The sequence below is a fragment of the Cyprinus carpio genome, chromosome B12 (assembly GCF_018340385.1).
Source record: "Cyprinus carpio isolate SPL01 chromosome B12, ASM1834038v1, whole genome shotgun sequence".
Classification (NCBI taxonomy): domain Eukaryota; kingdom Metazoa; phylum Chordata; class Actinopteri; order Cypriniformes; family Cyprinidae; genus Cyprinus; species Cyprinus carpio.
Genome location: NC_056608.1, coordinates 655,804 through 674,048, shown reverse-complemented (window position 1 = coordinate 674,048; position 18,245 = coordinate 655,804). Strand labels below are relative to the sequence as shown.

Below are 18,245 nucleotides of genomic sequence, written 5' to 3'. Positions count from 1 at the left end.
GCTTAACATGGAAAATAGAAATAAAATGGAAAATCTGGAGCTGGACTTGGTTGGAGATGATTGAAAAAGATGAATAATCAGAGAATTCCAGCATTTCACCAGAAATTCAAGTTGCAACATATCGATAAAAAATCAGAACTGAAATGCACGGGAGGATTGTTTACAGTAAGATCAATAACATGCATTTAGAATTTTAAGGAAAATTTCATTTAATGCAGACTTAAAGGGATACTCCACCCCACAGAGAAAATTTAGTCATTATTCACTTACCCCCATGTCGTTCAAAACCCGTAACAGCTCAGTTCGTCTTCAAACACAATTTAAGATATTTGGATGAAAACCGGGAGGCTTGTGACTGTCCCATAGACTGCCAAATAAATAACAGTGTCAAGGTCCATGAAAGATATGAAAGACATTGTCAGAATAGTCCATCTGCCATCAGTGGTTCAACGTAACGTTATGAAGCAACGAGAATACTTTTTGTATGCGAAAACAACAAAAATAACTTTATTCAACAATTTGTCTCCTCTGTGTCTCTCCACATCACTGTAGAGATACACAGAGGAGACAAATTGTTGAATAAAGTTGTTATTTTTGTTGTCTTCATGTACAAAAAATTTCATAACATCGCGGTTGATCCACTGATGGCAGATGGAGTATTCTGAGGATGCTTTTCATATCTTTTATGGACCTTGACACTGTTATTTATTTGGCAGTCTATGGGACAGCCACAAGCCTCCCGGTTTTCATCCAAAATATCTTAAATTGTGTTCTGAAGACGAACAAAGCTTTTACGGTTTTGGAACGACATGGGGGTAAGTGATTAATGACTTACGTTTTCATTGTGGGGTGGAGTATCCCTTTAAATGTGTATTACCAATAGAAAGTGTATTTATTTGAGTAAATATGAATAACATTACTAACTTTCCTTTCAACACAGAAATGGCAGCGGCGATTCTTTGTTCTTTATGAACACCGCGGCTGCTTGCGCTTCGCTCTGGAAATGAATCGGTAAGCTGTCCTGTTATTTACATCTCACACAATTGCACATGAGTGATCTGTGAATCTAATCGCATAGTTGAGAGATTACATTTGTTCTCTTTAAAGCTGCCCTGACCAAAGCCAAACCTTAGTGAAATCCTCTCCACTAAAAAGACAACATAACCATTCCTGAACTAAAATAATCCAAGAAAAGTTTATTGCTCCATCAGCAGCTCAGAGATGAGAAATGCTGAGGGAGTCCATCGGATGTGAACTAGCAGAACACGGTCCTGTGTTTAATGAGAGGTCACACGGGTGACCAGATTAGCTGCCACATCTTTCCAGAGAAAACATCCATCTCCACACACAATCAAAAAAAATTCTATACGTATAAAAATTTAAGGACAAACACAACCAGTTCAGGGTTGCTGAGTCCCGCCAGACCCTCGACTCCCGACGCTTAGGTTGCTTACTGTAGCAATGCCCATTAACGCCATGCAATTCATCATCCTGCATTGCAACACGAGGCAGAAGGTTGGAGTCGCATCATTGTGCGAGATGGCTGAGAGAGGACATTGTTGTTATTTCCAGTGAGTGGTGAGGACAGTCCAAACTAGTTCAGGGTACTACAGAGTTTCCTGCTATTGTTTTGCTTTGAAAATGCTGTCAGCCCTGTTGTCTTTATAGTCTTTTCATCTGTGTGGGGAGTTTCAGGAAATGCTGTTAAATTAGGTCAAGAAAAAAAAGACTCTTCAGAGTATGGATATAAGCAGGAACGCTTTGGCTTAGGTTTTTTTTTTTTTGTGCAAAAATGTGCTTAGGGTTAAGGTAGTAGGACTCTAACTTTGTTATACATGACACACTAGCTCACTTCTAATAAACTAAATTGAATTACAGCTGAGAACTGATCTGATATCTGAGCACATGACACACTAGCTCACTTCTAAGAGGCTAAATGGATTTCCGTGAATGTCTTAATTGATTTTTCTCTCGTCTCCTGGGAATCTTCTCATAACACCGAGTCTGTTTGACCTCTATATAGTCAGAGATACTGTTTCCTTAGTGAACGTTCCTTTCAACTCTGGTTCATTGGTGAAACGTGCCCCTAATTTTTTACTTGTACATACATTTCACTTCAGTTTCCAGCCGAATTAACACTAGTAGCAGAAAAAAAACACCAACAACTTTTATTCCTTTTCACACAGATTATGATTACTATGGCAGATTATCAATTATTTTTAATACGTTTTCTTGCACAATGCTATGTTATGAGCTCAAAACACTTTAACCATAGTGCATTTGCAAACTAATAGATTTTGATGTTTGCATCACATAGCAAACTCCATATTTTTGTCTTTTTCTGGGGTTGTAAACTTGCTCGGTAGCGCACCCGGTACAGCTCTGCACTTGTGACGAGTCCGTCAAACACAAGTTGCGATAAAAGAACTTAAAGACTTGTAGAAGCAAATAAATTGACATGACTCATTTTCCTTTTTGTTAACACTATCAGTAACGACTTGGGGTCGGGTTTAGTTATGCTATTTTCAAAATGCGATAGAGCATTCACCTTTTAGCGTATTTCATTTTTGAGAACTGAACACACTTTCAGTGTTGAGAAACATTCAAGAAGCAACGTAATAATTATTTTTACAGACATGTCATGATAGGCATGTTTTTCCATTGAACCTATGTTCTTTTTATGGCTAGTTTTTATTTATATAAGGGTTTGTTACATATACTGTGAACTTCAGTTGAGCTTAAGAAATGCTCAAGTGTGCTCATTTCACTCCAGGCTCTGTTTTAATCATATCCCAGTATGGTTGAAGTTGTTTAGTCTCCAGTAAGAAGCCATTCATCTAGCTTCACTAGTGACTCTTGCAAACGTGAAGTGTTTTAATGTTAGCAAATTTCAAACGTTAAAATTTTGTCTAAACATGATGTGCGTTCAGCTGCGGTCTTGAAGCAAAGTATTTTAATTGTCAGACTGAGATGTTCTTAACGTGGAGTCTGCGCTCAGGATTGCGCTTCCCCCCAATATGCCCTTATTAGGAGAAACTGCAGAGGACTGTGGGTCACGGTGCTCCGCTCGGAGAGCGTTAGCTTCCTCAAAACCACAGGGAAATGTTAAAAATGCTTTGAGATTCTCGGTCCGCTGAGGGCTTTGCCACGACACCTAGAGAAAACCAGCTTTACAGAATAAAAGCAGAGTTTCAGACACAGATTTATTTTACACGGTACATCAAGCGACCCCACATTTAGCTTGGTTTTTCAGTCCTCTGATCATCTGAGATCTACTGGAGGTCACCGTTTGCTTTAGACAGAAGGGGCAGCCGTTTGCCAGGTGTTTAATATGAAATGCGTCTGTTTTTACGCCCTCAGGTGTTCCAGAGCCGGAAGATTCACATAGGTGTGTTTTAACAGAGGACATGGCACGTCTGGGCACATATGTGCTGTAAAATAAGAAGAGCTACCTGAAAATGGAGCAGCTTTGCTATTGTGCCACTTATATTTGCGATAAAACAGTTGTTGTGACCCAAAACATTGCTATCACACTCCTAAAAACTTGTCCTTCTGGCTGTTTTTGTGTTTTAATCTGCCCTCATCAACAAATGGACACTGTTGAGCTTTGCATCATGGCATGTTAGTATTTTCTTGTAAATCATTTTCCAGTAGTCTTTGTTTTATACAACTTTGAAACATCATTTTTGACAGTGTAGTTCATATGGCTCATGGGCTGTATTTTAAGCCTCCGAAAGTTAAGCTTTGTGTGAGAAACAAACTGAAATGTAAAAATAATGGTTTAGCCAACAATGAAAGTTTTGTGGATCCAAGTCTGTATGCATCCAATGAATGTTTTTCTGCTTTACCGCAGCCCTTTCCATACATCGACAGGCTCCAGAAACTACTGTTTTTAAAGATGGACAGTGGTTATAGAGGACCTCATTCACTGATCCTTGTTTTAACTGGAACATAGAGCCATTAAAAAGTCTTTTATTAAACAAGGAATCTGTTTTCATTCTGTTTCTGACTGCAGTTTAAATTTTTTTTACAAATGCAGGATAAACTGGCAAGTGAGCATAACATTTTTAGTTTTATTACAGTTCTAAAAAAAGCTGAGCATAGCAAGACAATTAAAGGATATGAGATTTGATGTGTTTTGGAATAAAACCACGATAATGTGAAATGAAGAATGGTGAGCTTGGCAAACGTAAAGTCTTTGTTTTTCCGATAAGCCATTGATTCACCGCCTATATGCGTGTTTACTAAGATGGTTATGATGGCTTCATTAACCGTCGCACACATTAGGCGTTTGGCCCGGGCCGTTGCTGTAATTCACAGGTCTGTGACTGTATTTTTAATGCGTGGCCCCTTGGTCCCTGCAGGGCAGATGTTTGAGGACCTCAGCGGGATGACATTCCCCTTGATGACAGTCCTGCTTCCAGCTATTGGCTCTTCTGTTTTTCTTTTTCTTTTTATTTTTTCATGCATTGCCTCATATTTTCCTCTCTTATCTGAAGATGACTTAAAGACTCACACCCCTAAACCAAGCGAGTCCAAATGATCTAACTGAACTGCTTGCGAACCTTAGCACACAAATAGCTCAAATTATTTGTGTGCTTGTGGCTACTGGCACTTTTTACAGGGATTTATGCTACAGTTTTGGGTTTGTTCTTGACGGCTTCTGGATAAAATAATATGAAATTTAGTAATCCGATACATCTAGGTTTCTCATCATGATTTGTGGTGGAACAAAGGGATAAAAATGTCTCGTTGTGTGTTTTCGGGGCTGTGCACGAAGTGACGTGAGACTCTTTGTTGATGTGTCTTCTGTTCTTATGCTGCTGGTGTCTCGTTACCCAGATTTCTTTCCCTCCGCAGCACTCACTCTGTAGTGAAACAGAAACACTGCTGCAGTTTATAACTGTGACACACTGTAATTTCCATATTTGGCATTCCCTGGAGTTTACTGGCAGCTTTTAATAAAGCGAGATCACTTAAAATGGCCATAAAAGGAATCGGGAAAAGACGGCACCTGTTTTACATCTCGAGTCTGCAGAACGTCTGATAACAGCCCGGGCAGAAGTTGCGAGACGGTGGAGTGTGAATCTCTGGATCTTAACACTGACAGAATCTCAGTCCAGTGCTTTAAAGAAACAGTTCACCCCAAAAAATTAAGCCATTTATTATGCTCTGTTCTCATATCTCGTTCCAAACCTGTTTGACTTACTGTCTTTTTCAAGCTCCATAATAGCAAGAAAGGACCACATATACAGAGGGCATGCACAGAATTTCAAGTCTTCTGATTTTCTGATTAAAAAAAAAAAAAGTTGTATGACCTCATGTGAATTGAGATTAAATGAGGTCATAGTTAACATTCTAAAAAAAAAAACAAGTGACACCAGAGGATATTTTAAAATAAATATAGTCAGAAAGCTGGTTTTAAAATTGTGAAAACTTATACACACATGACATATACACTTTTTACAATTTATACTCTTTATATGCTTTTCTTTGTCCAAAAGTTTGCAGTCAAAATTGCTAAATAATATTACAATTTAAAGTAACCAAGTTCTATGTGAATATATATATTAAAATGTAATTTATTTCTTAGATCAAAGTTGAATTTTACACAATCCTTCAGAAATCATGAAAATATGCCGATTTGCTGCTCAAGAAACATTTCTGATTATTATCAATGTTGAAAACAGTTGTGCTGCTTCATATTTTTGTGAAACTGATACATTTTATTTTTCAGGATTCACAGATGAATAGAAAAGTTCGAAAGAACAGCATTTATTTGACAGAAATCATTTGTAACATTATAAAAACCTTTACTGTTGCATTCAATCAATTTAATGTATCTTTGATGAATAAAAGTATTCAAAAAAAGTACTAACCCCAAACTTTTGAATGGGTTTGTACACGTTGATCTGTGTGAAGTACCCATGTATCATGAGTCCTGAGCCACTGAGGTCATTGAACAGCAGTCTGACAGTGTTTGTATTGTTGATGTGGGACTGTAATGGATCTGCTGTCATTAGATCAGCTGCTGGGGGTCCAGTACAGATTTAATGTATGACGTGATCGGCATCTCAAAGCAACCCTAGATGACAGGCATAAATAAAGCAGCATGTTTCCAGTGAAGTGCTTGGCACGGCTGATGGTGGCAGGCCTCGAGCATCAGGGAACAAATGGCATCAGCACTATAGTAATGATAAAGGCTGGTCCCAGCACGGATTTAATGATATGAAAAAATATCAATGACGTACATGTTTACTCAGAAACTGTTTCTCTAGAACAAGCGGCTTCAGCCGGAGGTGAGGTTAAATGACAAAGATCACAATATATATTTTACTCATTCCTAGATGTATGAAATATCCACATCTGAGCCATTGCTGTCTCTGTCGGACCAAAATTAATCTGGACTTTTGTCATCGTTAACTTGTCATCTGTTGTCCCACGCAGCCAAGTACACTACCGCAAGGGACGGTCAACATGAACCTGTGCACTGATGTGATCGACGCTGAGGCCAGGACCGGACAGAAGAACGCTCTGTGCATCATCACCCCGGAGCAGGAGTACTACATACGAGGAGACAACAAGGAGATCATCAATGGGTATGTGGCGTGTTCAGGGCGTCAGTCTCACTACCGATGGGACACGAGATCAGCTTGACCTCTTCTGTCTTTCAAGTTCACCAGGTGGAGTGAACAGCTAGTTGGTTTTATCCAAGAACCAACAAGCAAAATCAGAAGAAACGCAAAGTGGAACCAGCAACAACCTCACAGGTACTTTATGACTACAACCTGTGCTCTGAAATCAGTTTTATTTGTACCAAATTCAAACTGAAATTTTTGTTTTCCCAAATTCTGTGATTTTCTGGAAGTTTCTGGATTGTGGTTTTATTGCATTTTAATAATCAAAAAGGATGTCTAATCAATAGAATTCACAATTTTTTTTTATCTGTGCCTGTGTTTTATTATTTAATACAATATTATTATCAAAAACTAATCAAATGAATGCATAAACAATTTAATCTTTTAAGATGTTAACAAATGAAGTTAAATCAATTTCTTTCTGTTTAGCAAAGAAAGTGATGCAAACAGGTTAACTGTTTAAAGGGGGGACCTATTATGCCCCGTTTTACAAGATGTAAAATAAGTCTCTGATTTGCCCTGTGTATGTGAAGTTCTAGCTCAAAATACCCCGCAGATAAATTTGTATAGCTTGTTTAAGTTGCAACTTTTAGGGTATGAGCCAAAACTCAGCATTTTTGTATTTGTCCCTTTAAATGCAAATGAGCTGGTATTCCCGGCCCCCTTTTCAGAAGAGGGCGGAGCTTCAGAGTCCGGGACATCGGCAACAACAAACAATCTTGCACACTGAAACTATCAGAAACTCTCAAGCGATCAACTCACATTGCTTTCATATGCATTTTTTTTTTCTAACTACCACATTCCTATTTACAATGGTTCTGGTAGCACGTGAAGGCAGCGTCAGTGAAAACAGCCAGAGACGGTGGTAGCTTTATTAACATTAGCCTCACCGAGTGCCAAGAAGCTCTTTCAGAGAGGCTATTCGAAAACAAAATATGACGCGCTTGCTTTGTCTGGATCTGACGTTCGAGCATGAAGCGTTGGTATTGATCCCTCTTTCAGAATCAGACTTTGCGAAAATCCAGCATTGAAATGACGCTCGCTTGTGGAGGTAGCCCGGTGTAAAATGATTGGCATGACTTTATCAATTTTTTTTCCGGGATATTTCCTTCGAAAATGAAACTTAACCACAGTGTCCTTAGCGGCTCAGATGTGTCTCCCGTGTCTAGGCTAATAGGGCAGAGAGCATCACAAATAGGTGGGACTTTGTACCTAAGGGAGAAATCTGGAATCACTTGTTCTGAGAGACTGTTTATGATTTATTGGGATTATAAAAAAATGAGTGGGTGTATTTCTACCATTACTGGGCTAGTTGTTTTCACACACTGCAGTCACACAACTGTTAAAAAATGATTCCGTGACATTCAGCGTTATACATTACCTTTGGTTTCAGGAAGCAGGCCCAGCGAAGGTAGCAGTGACCGGCTCAGGTATCCCCCAAACAAAAAAGACGCAGGACTCAGGCCCAGCGAAGGTAGCAGTGACCGGCTCAGGTATCCCCGAAGCAGAGACGACGCCGGACTCCAGGTCCATCATATGGCAGGAGGAGCTGCAGAGCAGAGAGGCGGAGGTGTCCCAGACGTGGAGCGAGATGCCGCCTCTCGGCTCACCACTGTCCTCTGCAGGTGTGGCAGACCTTCGGTTGTTGATTTAACACGTTAATTTGGTGCGATTAATTGTGGGAGAAATAATGCTTTAAAATGATTAAGGCATTTAACACGGCTGACCAGTCTGTCAAATTCTCAGGCCAAATAATTAGTCAGCACATCATTTAATTAATTAAATGAATTCAAATACATTAGTTTGGCTAAAACCCTTTATTAAGTCACTCTTTTCCATTGCACTTTACACCCGAGGGCTCGATGGTGAGCCGCTGCTCGGATCAGAGCTCCGTGAACGGGGACGAGGTGGACCGGAGCAGGCTCTCCTTCCACTCGGCTGTTCCGCAGGCCGCTCATGACCCCCTGTCGCCCACGGGCAGCTGGTCCAGCCGGCACAGTGTAGAGATGGGGGGCGTCCCGCGCTGCCTGTCTCCTGCTCCTAGCGACCCCTTCCCATCAGGTAGCAGCCTGCTGTCCAACGGTTCCCACATCAGCGGCTCCATGAGTTCTCTGGACTCGGATGCCAGCGGCAGCACTGTCACCAGCACCGACAGCCACCCGGCCGAACCTTTCGGACGTGCGCACCGCGCTCTGTCCCGCCGTGGAGACGCTGAGACCCGCAAGCCAGAGAAACGGAGCCGCCTGCGCAGTCCAGAAAGACAAGAGTCTGTGTTCAGCCCAGAGAGAAGGTGAGCGCAGGCCGTTCCCTCACACACTTGCTCTCTGCGTCTCCTTTTAAGGCATGCTGATTACACTCGGTGTATAACAGGGATAAAACCACATGTGCCTTATAAGGCCAGAGAGTGTTTTGCAACATGCTTTTGTCATGGAATAATGGAGGTCATTAGATAGGCGCCCTGCCGTAAACAGTCAGTAAACATCACTGCTTCCCCAATTCTAATTTATTTTTGATACATTTTGTTTTAATGTCCAAAGGGATTACATAACCCTGATTCTGTGTTTTTCTTTTTAATGGTTTAATTTAATTAATGGTTTTCATCTATTGAATTTATACAATTTAATAATTTATTACAGTTTTAACATAATTGGGACCTTTGATGTAACACACATAATAACACTTATAATTTTCCCACCCCAGCATTTATAATAAATGTAATTAAATTATAATAAATAGCTTAAATTGTGCTGATAACTGTAATCTAAATAATTAGTTTTTAAATTATGATAAAAATACATTTGTTAAAACTATCCAAGTTATAGTTATCAGTACAATCTCTTATTAAAAAAATAAATAAAAAACAGAAGACCCTCACATCTGTGATTTGCAGGGTTATTTTAGTTAACCAAACCTATAAAAAAAAAAGTCACCGAAATAAAATATCAAAAACTCTTACACAATTTAGTTTAACTTGATGTACTAGAATAACTAAAACTAAATTAAAAATAAAAAAATGTATGTAGACATAAACCAAAAGTGCTAAAAATAAACATGAAAATTACTAAAATTTTAACTAAAATTAAAATATAAACAAAAACTGATTCAAGATCTAGTATAGCATCTCACTGACACACTGGGGATTTGTTCAGTCACTATTATCTAGCATTCCACATTATTTTCTTGTTAATAAAATGTAAAAAGAGACATTTGTTTAATCAAATGAAAGGAGGAAGGTCTCAGAGTCCTGAGCCTGTATTCAGCTGAAATCTATAAGCTTACATTTGCTTGCGTTTACCACTGAATTAACAGGATAAATGCTGCTGTCTTTAAGGAGCTCCCATCAACCCTCTGAGGTCAAAGCCCTTGAGAGCGCCGTCTCAAACAACATCTCTGACGCACTTAAGACGGCTCGGTTTTTTCTGACAAGCATAGATGAGCAGCACTGAAGAATTCATAGAGAAAGAACGGAACGCTCTCTACTCTGGTTGAATTTGGGTTTATGGGAATTGTGCCACTTTGTACCCAGTAGCCAATGAGGCTGTGAGCAGTCATGTGACACAAATACCTCACTGACTGGCTTTCTTGCTTCCTTTTAAGGAGGCTGACAATGCAGTGCAGAACCCAAATAAGGGCAAAATTTGAACAAATTCATTTAATATTTTCAGACATGGTTTTGTGAACTGAATTCCTGACTGTATGTCGGGAAATGTTCGAGTGTTTGGGGTCATCAAAACCAGGAGACAAAGTGAAAATATGCAATAGAACTACACAAATAACAGCTTTGAGATGACTTGAGATTTCTAATAGATACTGAGCAGCAGGTCTGTAATTAAAATGAGCTGTACATTTTACTGAATTTACACTGTAAGACGTGATGTTTTATTATATTTTGGTGCACATTTTTTTAGTTCCTCCAGTTTACCTTTACTGGTGATTTCCACTCGAGCATTGAGAGAGCAGAGGATTGAGAGGCAAATTAAGCCGGAAACTGCAGAATCTACACTGCACTGTGATGTCTCTGTTAAGATCTCTTTCTGTTTCTGCGTTCTTAGTGGGCGCTCGAATGTGATCGAGAAGCTGGAGGCGTTGGAGCTGGAGCACGCTGAGAGAATGGAGGTGGAGGAGAGATGCAGTGGAGTCCGGCAGGGCCGCAGTGAAATGAGACGATTCCAGCGGGAGGTAATGTATACTTACCCAAACCCCCAGTGTTCATATCCACAGACACTCTGATGGTTTTACAGCCGGCACTGTCATCAGGCACTTCCTGGAGACGCCGTCTCCTCACGCGAGCTCTCGATGTGAATGTTTCCAAAACTTGGAATCCCTAGAAACTCAGCATTTAAAGTTCTTTAATCGTCTTAAAGGGATAGTTACCCCAAAAATGATCATTCAGTCATCATTTACTCACTTATGTTGTTCCAAACTTGAATGAGTTTTTCTTCTGTTGAACATTAATTAAGATATTTTGAAGAATGTTGGTAATCAAACAGTTGTCGGCAGCCATTGACTTCCATAGTACGAGAAAAAATATTCTTTAAAATATCATCATGTGTTTCGGAGAAGAAAGACACTTATACAGGTTTGGAATTACATGAGGGTGAGTAAATGATGACAGAATTTTCATTTTTATGTGAACTGTCCCTTTAAAGCAAAACAGAAAAGATGACCTAATGAATTTTTTTTTTTAAGAAAACGTTTAGCTGTTTTTTGGCTCTTGCACGCATGACCTTTTGCTTCAATTAATTTCCAGTTTCCATTATGTGCTCAGATTCCCCTGACAGTTTCTTTCCCTTTTCTCAGTCTTGTGCCTTGGGCCGAATAAATTTCTTTGACAGAAAATTTATAGTTGCCACGTCTCTTTTTCGTCATGGTTTATAGAGTGCCGCATCTTGTCAGGGCCTTTTTTTTTTTTTATTTTTTTTTTTTTTTTCTCACTTCACTCAAATAATTTTTTTTGTATTTCATTTAGGGCTGGTAGATAAAAAAAAAAAAATTTGATTAAAAAAAAAAAAAAATTCAAGGTTCCATATGTTTTTTTTTTATGTTTTTTTTTGAACTAAAGCATAAAATTACAATTATATGTTTGCACAGATTTCCTAAACACACCTACTTGCACCTACAAAAAACAATAAAAAACAAAGCTACTCCCACATTAAAATACATTCAAATTCGTAACTTCTTTTATTGTTTTGGTCTTGTTTTGGTCTGTGTGACTCCGCCCACTACCATTTTAAGTTTCCATGTTGCCAGTTGTCGGCAAATACAGCGTACTGCAGTCATGAAGGCGGGTAAACGAACTGGGTCAGAGATAGCAGATTCTACCCAACCTAAAAAAAAACTCTGCATCCATCTAAAAATCTCTATGATCAGAGGCATATTAAATCACAAATAAATCAACTCATCGGCTTACAGAGTAAGGCTTGTTGCCTTTAAGTGTCAACTGAGCTTGTTTCTATTGCGTGTCCTCAACCTGGCAACCCACAAGTTCTGAATCCCCCCAGTATTTTGAATTTGGACTGCAGTACCCATTTCAACCACTAGCTCTCAATATTACATACTACACAATTAAATAGTCAACTTAAAGGGATAGTTCACCCTAAAATGAAAATTCTGTCATTATTACTCGCCCTCATGTCGTGCCAAACCCATAAGACCTCATCTTCGATTTTTGATGCATCCCATGAGCTCTCTGACACTCCCATAGACAGCAAGTGTCCTCAATCAAGGTCCAGAAATGTAGCAAGGACATTTTTAAAATAATCCATGTGACATCAGGGGTTCAACCGTAATTTTACGAAGCTACGAGAATACTTTTTGTGCATAAAAGAAAACAAAACAACGATTTTATTCAACAATTCGTCTCCTCCGCGTCACCCTGGCGCCATTAAAATAAGTCTGTTGCACACACGCACACACATGCCTACTAGTCGAGCTAGTATAAGTTCACTTTCCTTTGTGTCTGTTTCCACTTACGCTGGTTCAGTGCAAGGATTGCTGGTTTCTCAACAATGTGAGCAATAGAGATTTTGATCAAGCCTCTTGTTTACAAGACATACTTCACCGAAAAAAAACAACATTCGCTGCGTAGGGTTTTACGTGTGTGTGATCATTGAAGGAGCACAAACGGCATTTGTTTCGCAAGCAAAGTGCTCTGAAAAATAACAAGGATTATTGTCGCAAGTACACGCATCTGTCAGTGTAACCAAGGCTCAAGTTGAATCTGAAATGAGGCTGAGAGCTTCTCAGGCTGAAGATTGTTATTGTTTGTGCTGCTTTCAAGGTCAGTCCAGGGTTTTGATGTGTAACTGGTGTTTTCTGCCTCGTTCCGAAGGCAGTTGATCTGTTTATGAAGCCTCTCTGCTGTGGAGGTCAGTGATCCTCAGAGTGTCTGTCAAGTATTGATATTATTCTACAGCAGATGGACCTAATTATGCATCTCTATCCAAGCAAGCTGCTCAGACAACAGGCAAAACATCTTCAGCGAATGGATAAACAAGTCCACAAACTCTTGAATGAAACTTTAACATTTGATGTAACCCTTTAATAAATACTTTTATAACTATGGCAATCTGTGTGGATGCATTTATCACTCATCGTCCTTCATTAGAGACCGTCTGGTGTTGGTCAATGTTGGTTATATATTGGAAATTTTATAATGCATGCATTACATTTAGTTTACCTTTGCCTTCATTTAATGCTTATTTTAAGTTGACACTAATTTAATGAGATTGTTAAATGTGATTTTTGCAGATGTTTTGTTTTTAAATGTATTTTCGCAGAAATGTAGACTACCTTTCAAAAGATTTTTTAAATTAAGTTGATTTAATTATGAATGTTTTTATTCAGCAAGGCAGCATTAAATTGACAGTAAAGATGTTTCAAAATATTTCAAATAATTAAAAAAAACATAAAAAGGTTTGTTTCAAACAAAAGTTGTTCTTTTAAACTTTCTATTTATCAAAGAATCCTGAAAAATAAAATGTCTCATAGTTTCCACTAAAAATATGAAGCCTCACAACTGTTTTCAACTGATAATAATCAGAAATGTTTCTTGAGCAGCAGATCAGCATTTTAAAATGATTTCTAAAGGATCACGTGACACTGAAGACTGGAGTAATGATGCTGAAAATTCAGATTTGATCACAGAAATAAATTACACATTACAGTATAATCACACAGAAAGCAGTTTTTTTTTTTTTTTTACTGTATTTCTGATCAAAACAACAACAAAAATAACTGCAGCCTTGGTGATCAAAAAAGACTTCGTTCAAAAATCTCACTGATTCCAATCTTGTGAACACTAGTTTATAGCATTTGAAAACTAGCCATTTAGTGGTTTTCAGTCAACATGAAAATATTATTTATTGACTTTAGATATCAACAGATTAGTGCTTTTCTTGTAGATTGCTTGACTTGTGTTTGCAACCATCCAGTAAGCAATAGTGATGTTGTCTTCCCTGTATTCTGCGCACTAAAACATCATAAAGAGTAAATCTTCTTCTGTTTCTTTCACACATTCAGGAGCAGAAGATGGACCCAGCCCAGGGTTTAGACTTCCATCACTCCACCCTGCCGCCTCTGAGACGAGCCAAATCTCTGGACCGCAGGACCACCGAATCAGTCATGACAGTAAGACAGATCCATCTCTCTGTTTTCTCTCAGCACACATGCTGGACAGTCATACGGCTTTTTCATTATAATCAGCCTACATTGTGTGTGAGGTGAACCGCTGTCAGGTCCTCCACAGTGGCTCTGTTGTTCTCTGAGGTTCAAAGGTTAAAGAGAGCAGCAGCAGGATTTGGCATGATTTGAAGGACTACTGTTTTGGAATATTTTAGTCAGCATGATATAAAGAACATCTCGGTTTACACAGACTTTAGCATTAGATGGAGATCACTGCTGTCCAGAAATCACTCATTGCTGCTTTTTAATGCATTGTACAGGCTACAGTGATGTCATCCGGTGTCCTTTTTTTTTTATGGAAATCTTTATTATTTTTTAAATAACCGCTTCATTCCTTGTTTATGAATTGCAAAAAAAAACTTTTGTCAGAAGTGGTGTGATAGAATTCTTGTGACTCAGCGTCAGTAAATATCACATAATTGGGCCTTACAAAGCAGAGTTGAGGTTGTAAAAGTCATTTGGTAATAGTTTTCATAAATAGAATAAATAATTAAATATATTAAAAAAAAAAAAACTTTCCTTCAAAAAAAAAATTTATATAACTAACTCAAAATAAATTTTCTTCGTAAATTTAGAATAGTTAACTAGAACTTAAATCATTAAAATAATTCCTTTACTTGAGGTAAAATAAACTTTAACTTAAATATAATAAAACAACAACTAAAATCAAAACTAAAATATAATAAAACAACAACTAAAATCAAAACTGAAATAACAATAAATACAAATTTATGTAAACAGTAATAAAAAAAATGACTATAACTAAAAAAAAATATTCAATATAATTGTATAAACTATAATTAAAAATGTATAAACTGTAATTAAAATGAAAAGGAAGATATAAAAAAAATCAAAATAAAAATAATAACATTATATACATTTCTAATACTTTCAATTAACATGAAAATGGAAAATGCAAAAATAGGCTCTAATTCAGAATTTTAATAAAAAGTATAGTAGTATATACATTTCTAATTCTTTCAAGTTAACATGAAAACAGAAAAAAAGTAGAAATAAAAATTCTAAGTAAAAATGGACTTTTTTTACTTCAAAATATTAATTAAAAGCTATAATACTATATCAGTAATACTGAAATAACACTGATGAACAAGTGTTATATGTATTTTTAAACAGATTTTTCCTTTATCGTGGACACTCTCATTTGTCTTTGACCCTTAAATCTTTCTGCTGGTATCTCCACTCAGACTAATCCTGGTCGCCCTCTTGTTTCTCTGTGCTATTTGTGTACTTCATTGTTGTAAGTCCTCGGACGTCCTATTCCTCGGGGTGTCGCGTGTTCCTCTCTCCTGCCCAGGTCATCTCCAGCTCGTCCTGCATCCAGCTGTGTGTTCCTGTCCTCTGTGTGCGCGGTCTCACCATGTTATACATATGTTGCTCTCTTTTCAGTCTGTGTGTATGGAGAGCAGTCCTTGTCACTGTGTGTGTGTGAGTGTGTGTTGCTCTGTCCAGCACTCTTAACACACAAATGCCTGTTGTGTTGCTCCTCAGCAAGCTGTGAAGTACAGATGCTCTGAACTGGCATGTGGAGTGTGTTTCTCCTGTCTGTCGGGTAAAATAAGTATTGAACACGTCACCATTTTTCTCAGTAAATATATTTCTAAAAGTGCTGCTGACATGACACTTTCAACAGATGTCCGTAACGACCCAAGTCACCCATACATAGAAAGAAATCAAAACAAATAGAAATTATGTAATGGGTGATAAAATGGAATGACACAGAAAAAGTACTGAACTACTGAAATGTATTTAATGCTTCGTGCAAAAGCCTTTGTTGGTAATGACAGCTCAAGACGCCTCCTGTATGGAGAAACTAGTCACATGCATTGCTTAGGTATGATTTTGGCCCATTCTTCCACACAAACTTCTTCGAAATCTTGAAGGTTTCTTTGGGCCTCTTCTATGAACTCTGATCTTTAGTTCTTATTTGTGACCCTGGAGCACAAAAGCAGTCTTAAGTCTCTGGGGTATATTTGTAGCAATAGCCAAAAAATACATTGTATGGGTCAAAATTATACATTTTTCTTTTATGCCAAAAATCATTAGGATATTAAGTAAAGATCATGTTCCATGAAAATATTTTGTAAATTTCCTACTGTAAACTTAATTTTTGATTAGTAATATTCATAGCTAAGAATTCATTTGGACAACTTTAAAGGTGATTTTCTCAATATTTAGATTTTTTTTTACATCCTCAGATTCCAGATATTTTTAATAGTTGTATCTCGGCCAAATATTGTTCTATCCTAATAAAGATGATGCATTAATCTCAATTTAAAAAAATTGTCACTTTAAAGGTGCTGTATGTAAGATTTTGACTCTACTAAAGCATAAAAATACCATATTATGTTTGCCGATATTTAAAAAACATTCTAAGTTAACATAACTTTATGTTATAAGTTTATCTGAAAAACAATGCTACAGTCAGTTATTCTTCTTTGAGAATGTGCGTTCCGGGCCGGAATGTCGGAGTTTGTTTTGGCACAAACTGCCAGTTTACCCAATTGTATTTCAGCACCCCGGGTCGCCAGTTGGTGGAAAACACAGCGTATTTCATTTCGTTCATCATCACTTGCGCTCGTTCCTGTTTGTGTCGTCAATCTGGCAACCTGCGTGTGCATCAAGTCTGAGGAGGAGGGGCCTGGTGAAAAAAATCCTCCAATTTTTTGAATTTGGACTGCAGTACCTGGTTCAACCACTCGGTGTCAATCCTACAAGCACCTTTAAGACTGGTTTTGTGGTCCGGGGTCACATTTTCTATTTGATTCGAGTCAGGTGATTAGCTGAGCCATTCTAGCAGCTTTATTTTCTTTCTCTGAAACCAATTGAGAGTTTCCTTGGCTGTGTTTGGGATCATTGTCTCGCTGGAATGTTTCATCATCATCATCCTGGTACTGCAGGTGTTGGGACTGAACCAGCTAATATTGATTTCCACTGACTAGGGGCAGGATTGCTTTCTAATTACTGATTTCAGCTGGAGTCTTGGCTTTCCATGTCTTTTTGCACCTCCCTTTCTTCAATGTGTTTAATACTTTTTCCCCTGTGTCACTCCATTTTATTACACATGACTTAATTTCTGAACTTCCTTTTTTTCATGTATGGGTGACTTGGGTCGTTACGGACATCTGTTGAAAATGTCATGTCAACAGCAGCGTCAGAAATATATTTACTGAGAAAAATGGTGACGTGTTCAATTCTTATTTTACCCGCTGTAAGTGACTGTCAAGTAGTCCAGAAAAACACCCTGGCTTGCATTTTTTTTTTCTTTCACCCAAGAGTGTCAAAGAGCAGAAAAGGCTTGTTGAAGTGTGTAGAAATGAGGTGAGCTCTCAGACTCGTGGATGTGAGTAAATGCTCAGCAGCGGCTGTTCTTCACTCGGCACACCTGACATTCATTCATTCTTCAGCTCATAATGCATGAAGATCTGTGTGATCACACACAATATGACACGCATAACTCCACTGCTTCTGTTTATATTTACAACTGTTTCCCTTTTGGATTACAGCCAGACCTGCTGAACTTCAAGAAGGGTTGGATGGTGAAACTTGATGAACAGGGCCAGGTGAGCTTATGTTTCTGTGTGAACAATAAACAAAATATCATCTCACCGATTAGATCAGACAATAGTGTATGGAAATTAAATACTGAATCTAAGTGCTGGGCGATGTGTTGAATATTCAGTGTTTTCACAGCAGTGAAACACATATAAAAGCATTGCAAATATTGCTGAATTTAGTGCTTTTTAATTTGATAATTATATAAATCCAAAAAAAAAAATTAAATATTTTATATATTAAAATCTTTCAGTATTATTATTTTTATTATTATATGTAAATGTTATTGCTGTTTATTACTCTTTCATTATATTAATAATAATAATACCAATTATTATTATTATTAGTATT

At 37.8% G+C, this 18,245-nt stretch overlaps 1 protein-coding gene across 1 annotated transcript in view; it reads left to right on the top strand.

Moving 5' to 3' along the window:
• Positions 1–18,245, top strand: part of LOC109099843 (myosin phosphatase Rho-interacting protein-like) — a 48,072-nt gene that overhangs the window by 10,332 nt on the left and 19,495 nt on the right. Inside the window, 9 exon segments of the mRNA XM_042734886.1 lie at positions 941–1,018; positions 6,448–6,599; positions 6,684–6,702; positions 6,705–6,770; positions 8,095–8,264; positions 8,488–8,928; positions 10,691–10,817; positions 14,160–14,267; positions 17,846–17,902. Of these exon segments, the coding sequence (XP_042590820.1) occupies positions 941–1,018; positions 6,448–6,599; positions 6,684–6,702; positions 6,705–6,770; positions 8,095–8,264; positions 8,488–8,928; positions 10,691–10,817; positions 14,160–14,267; positions 17,846–17,902 (1,218 nt within the window).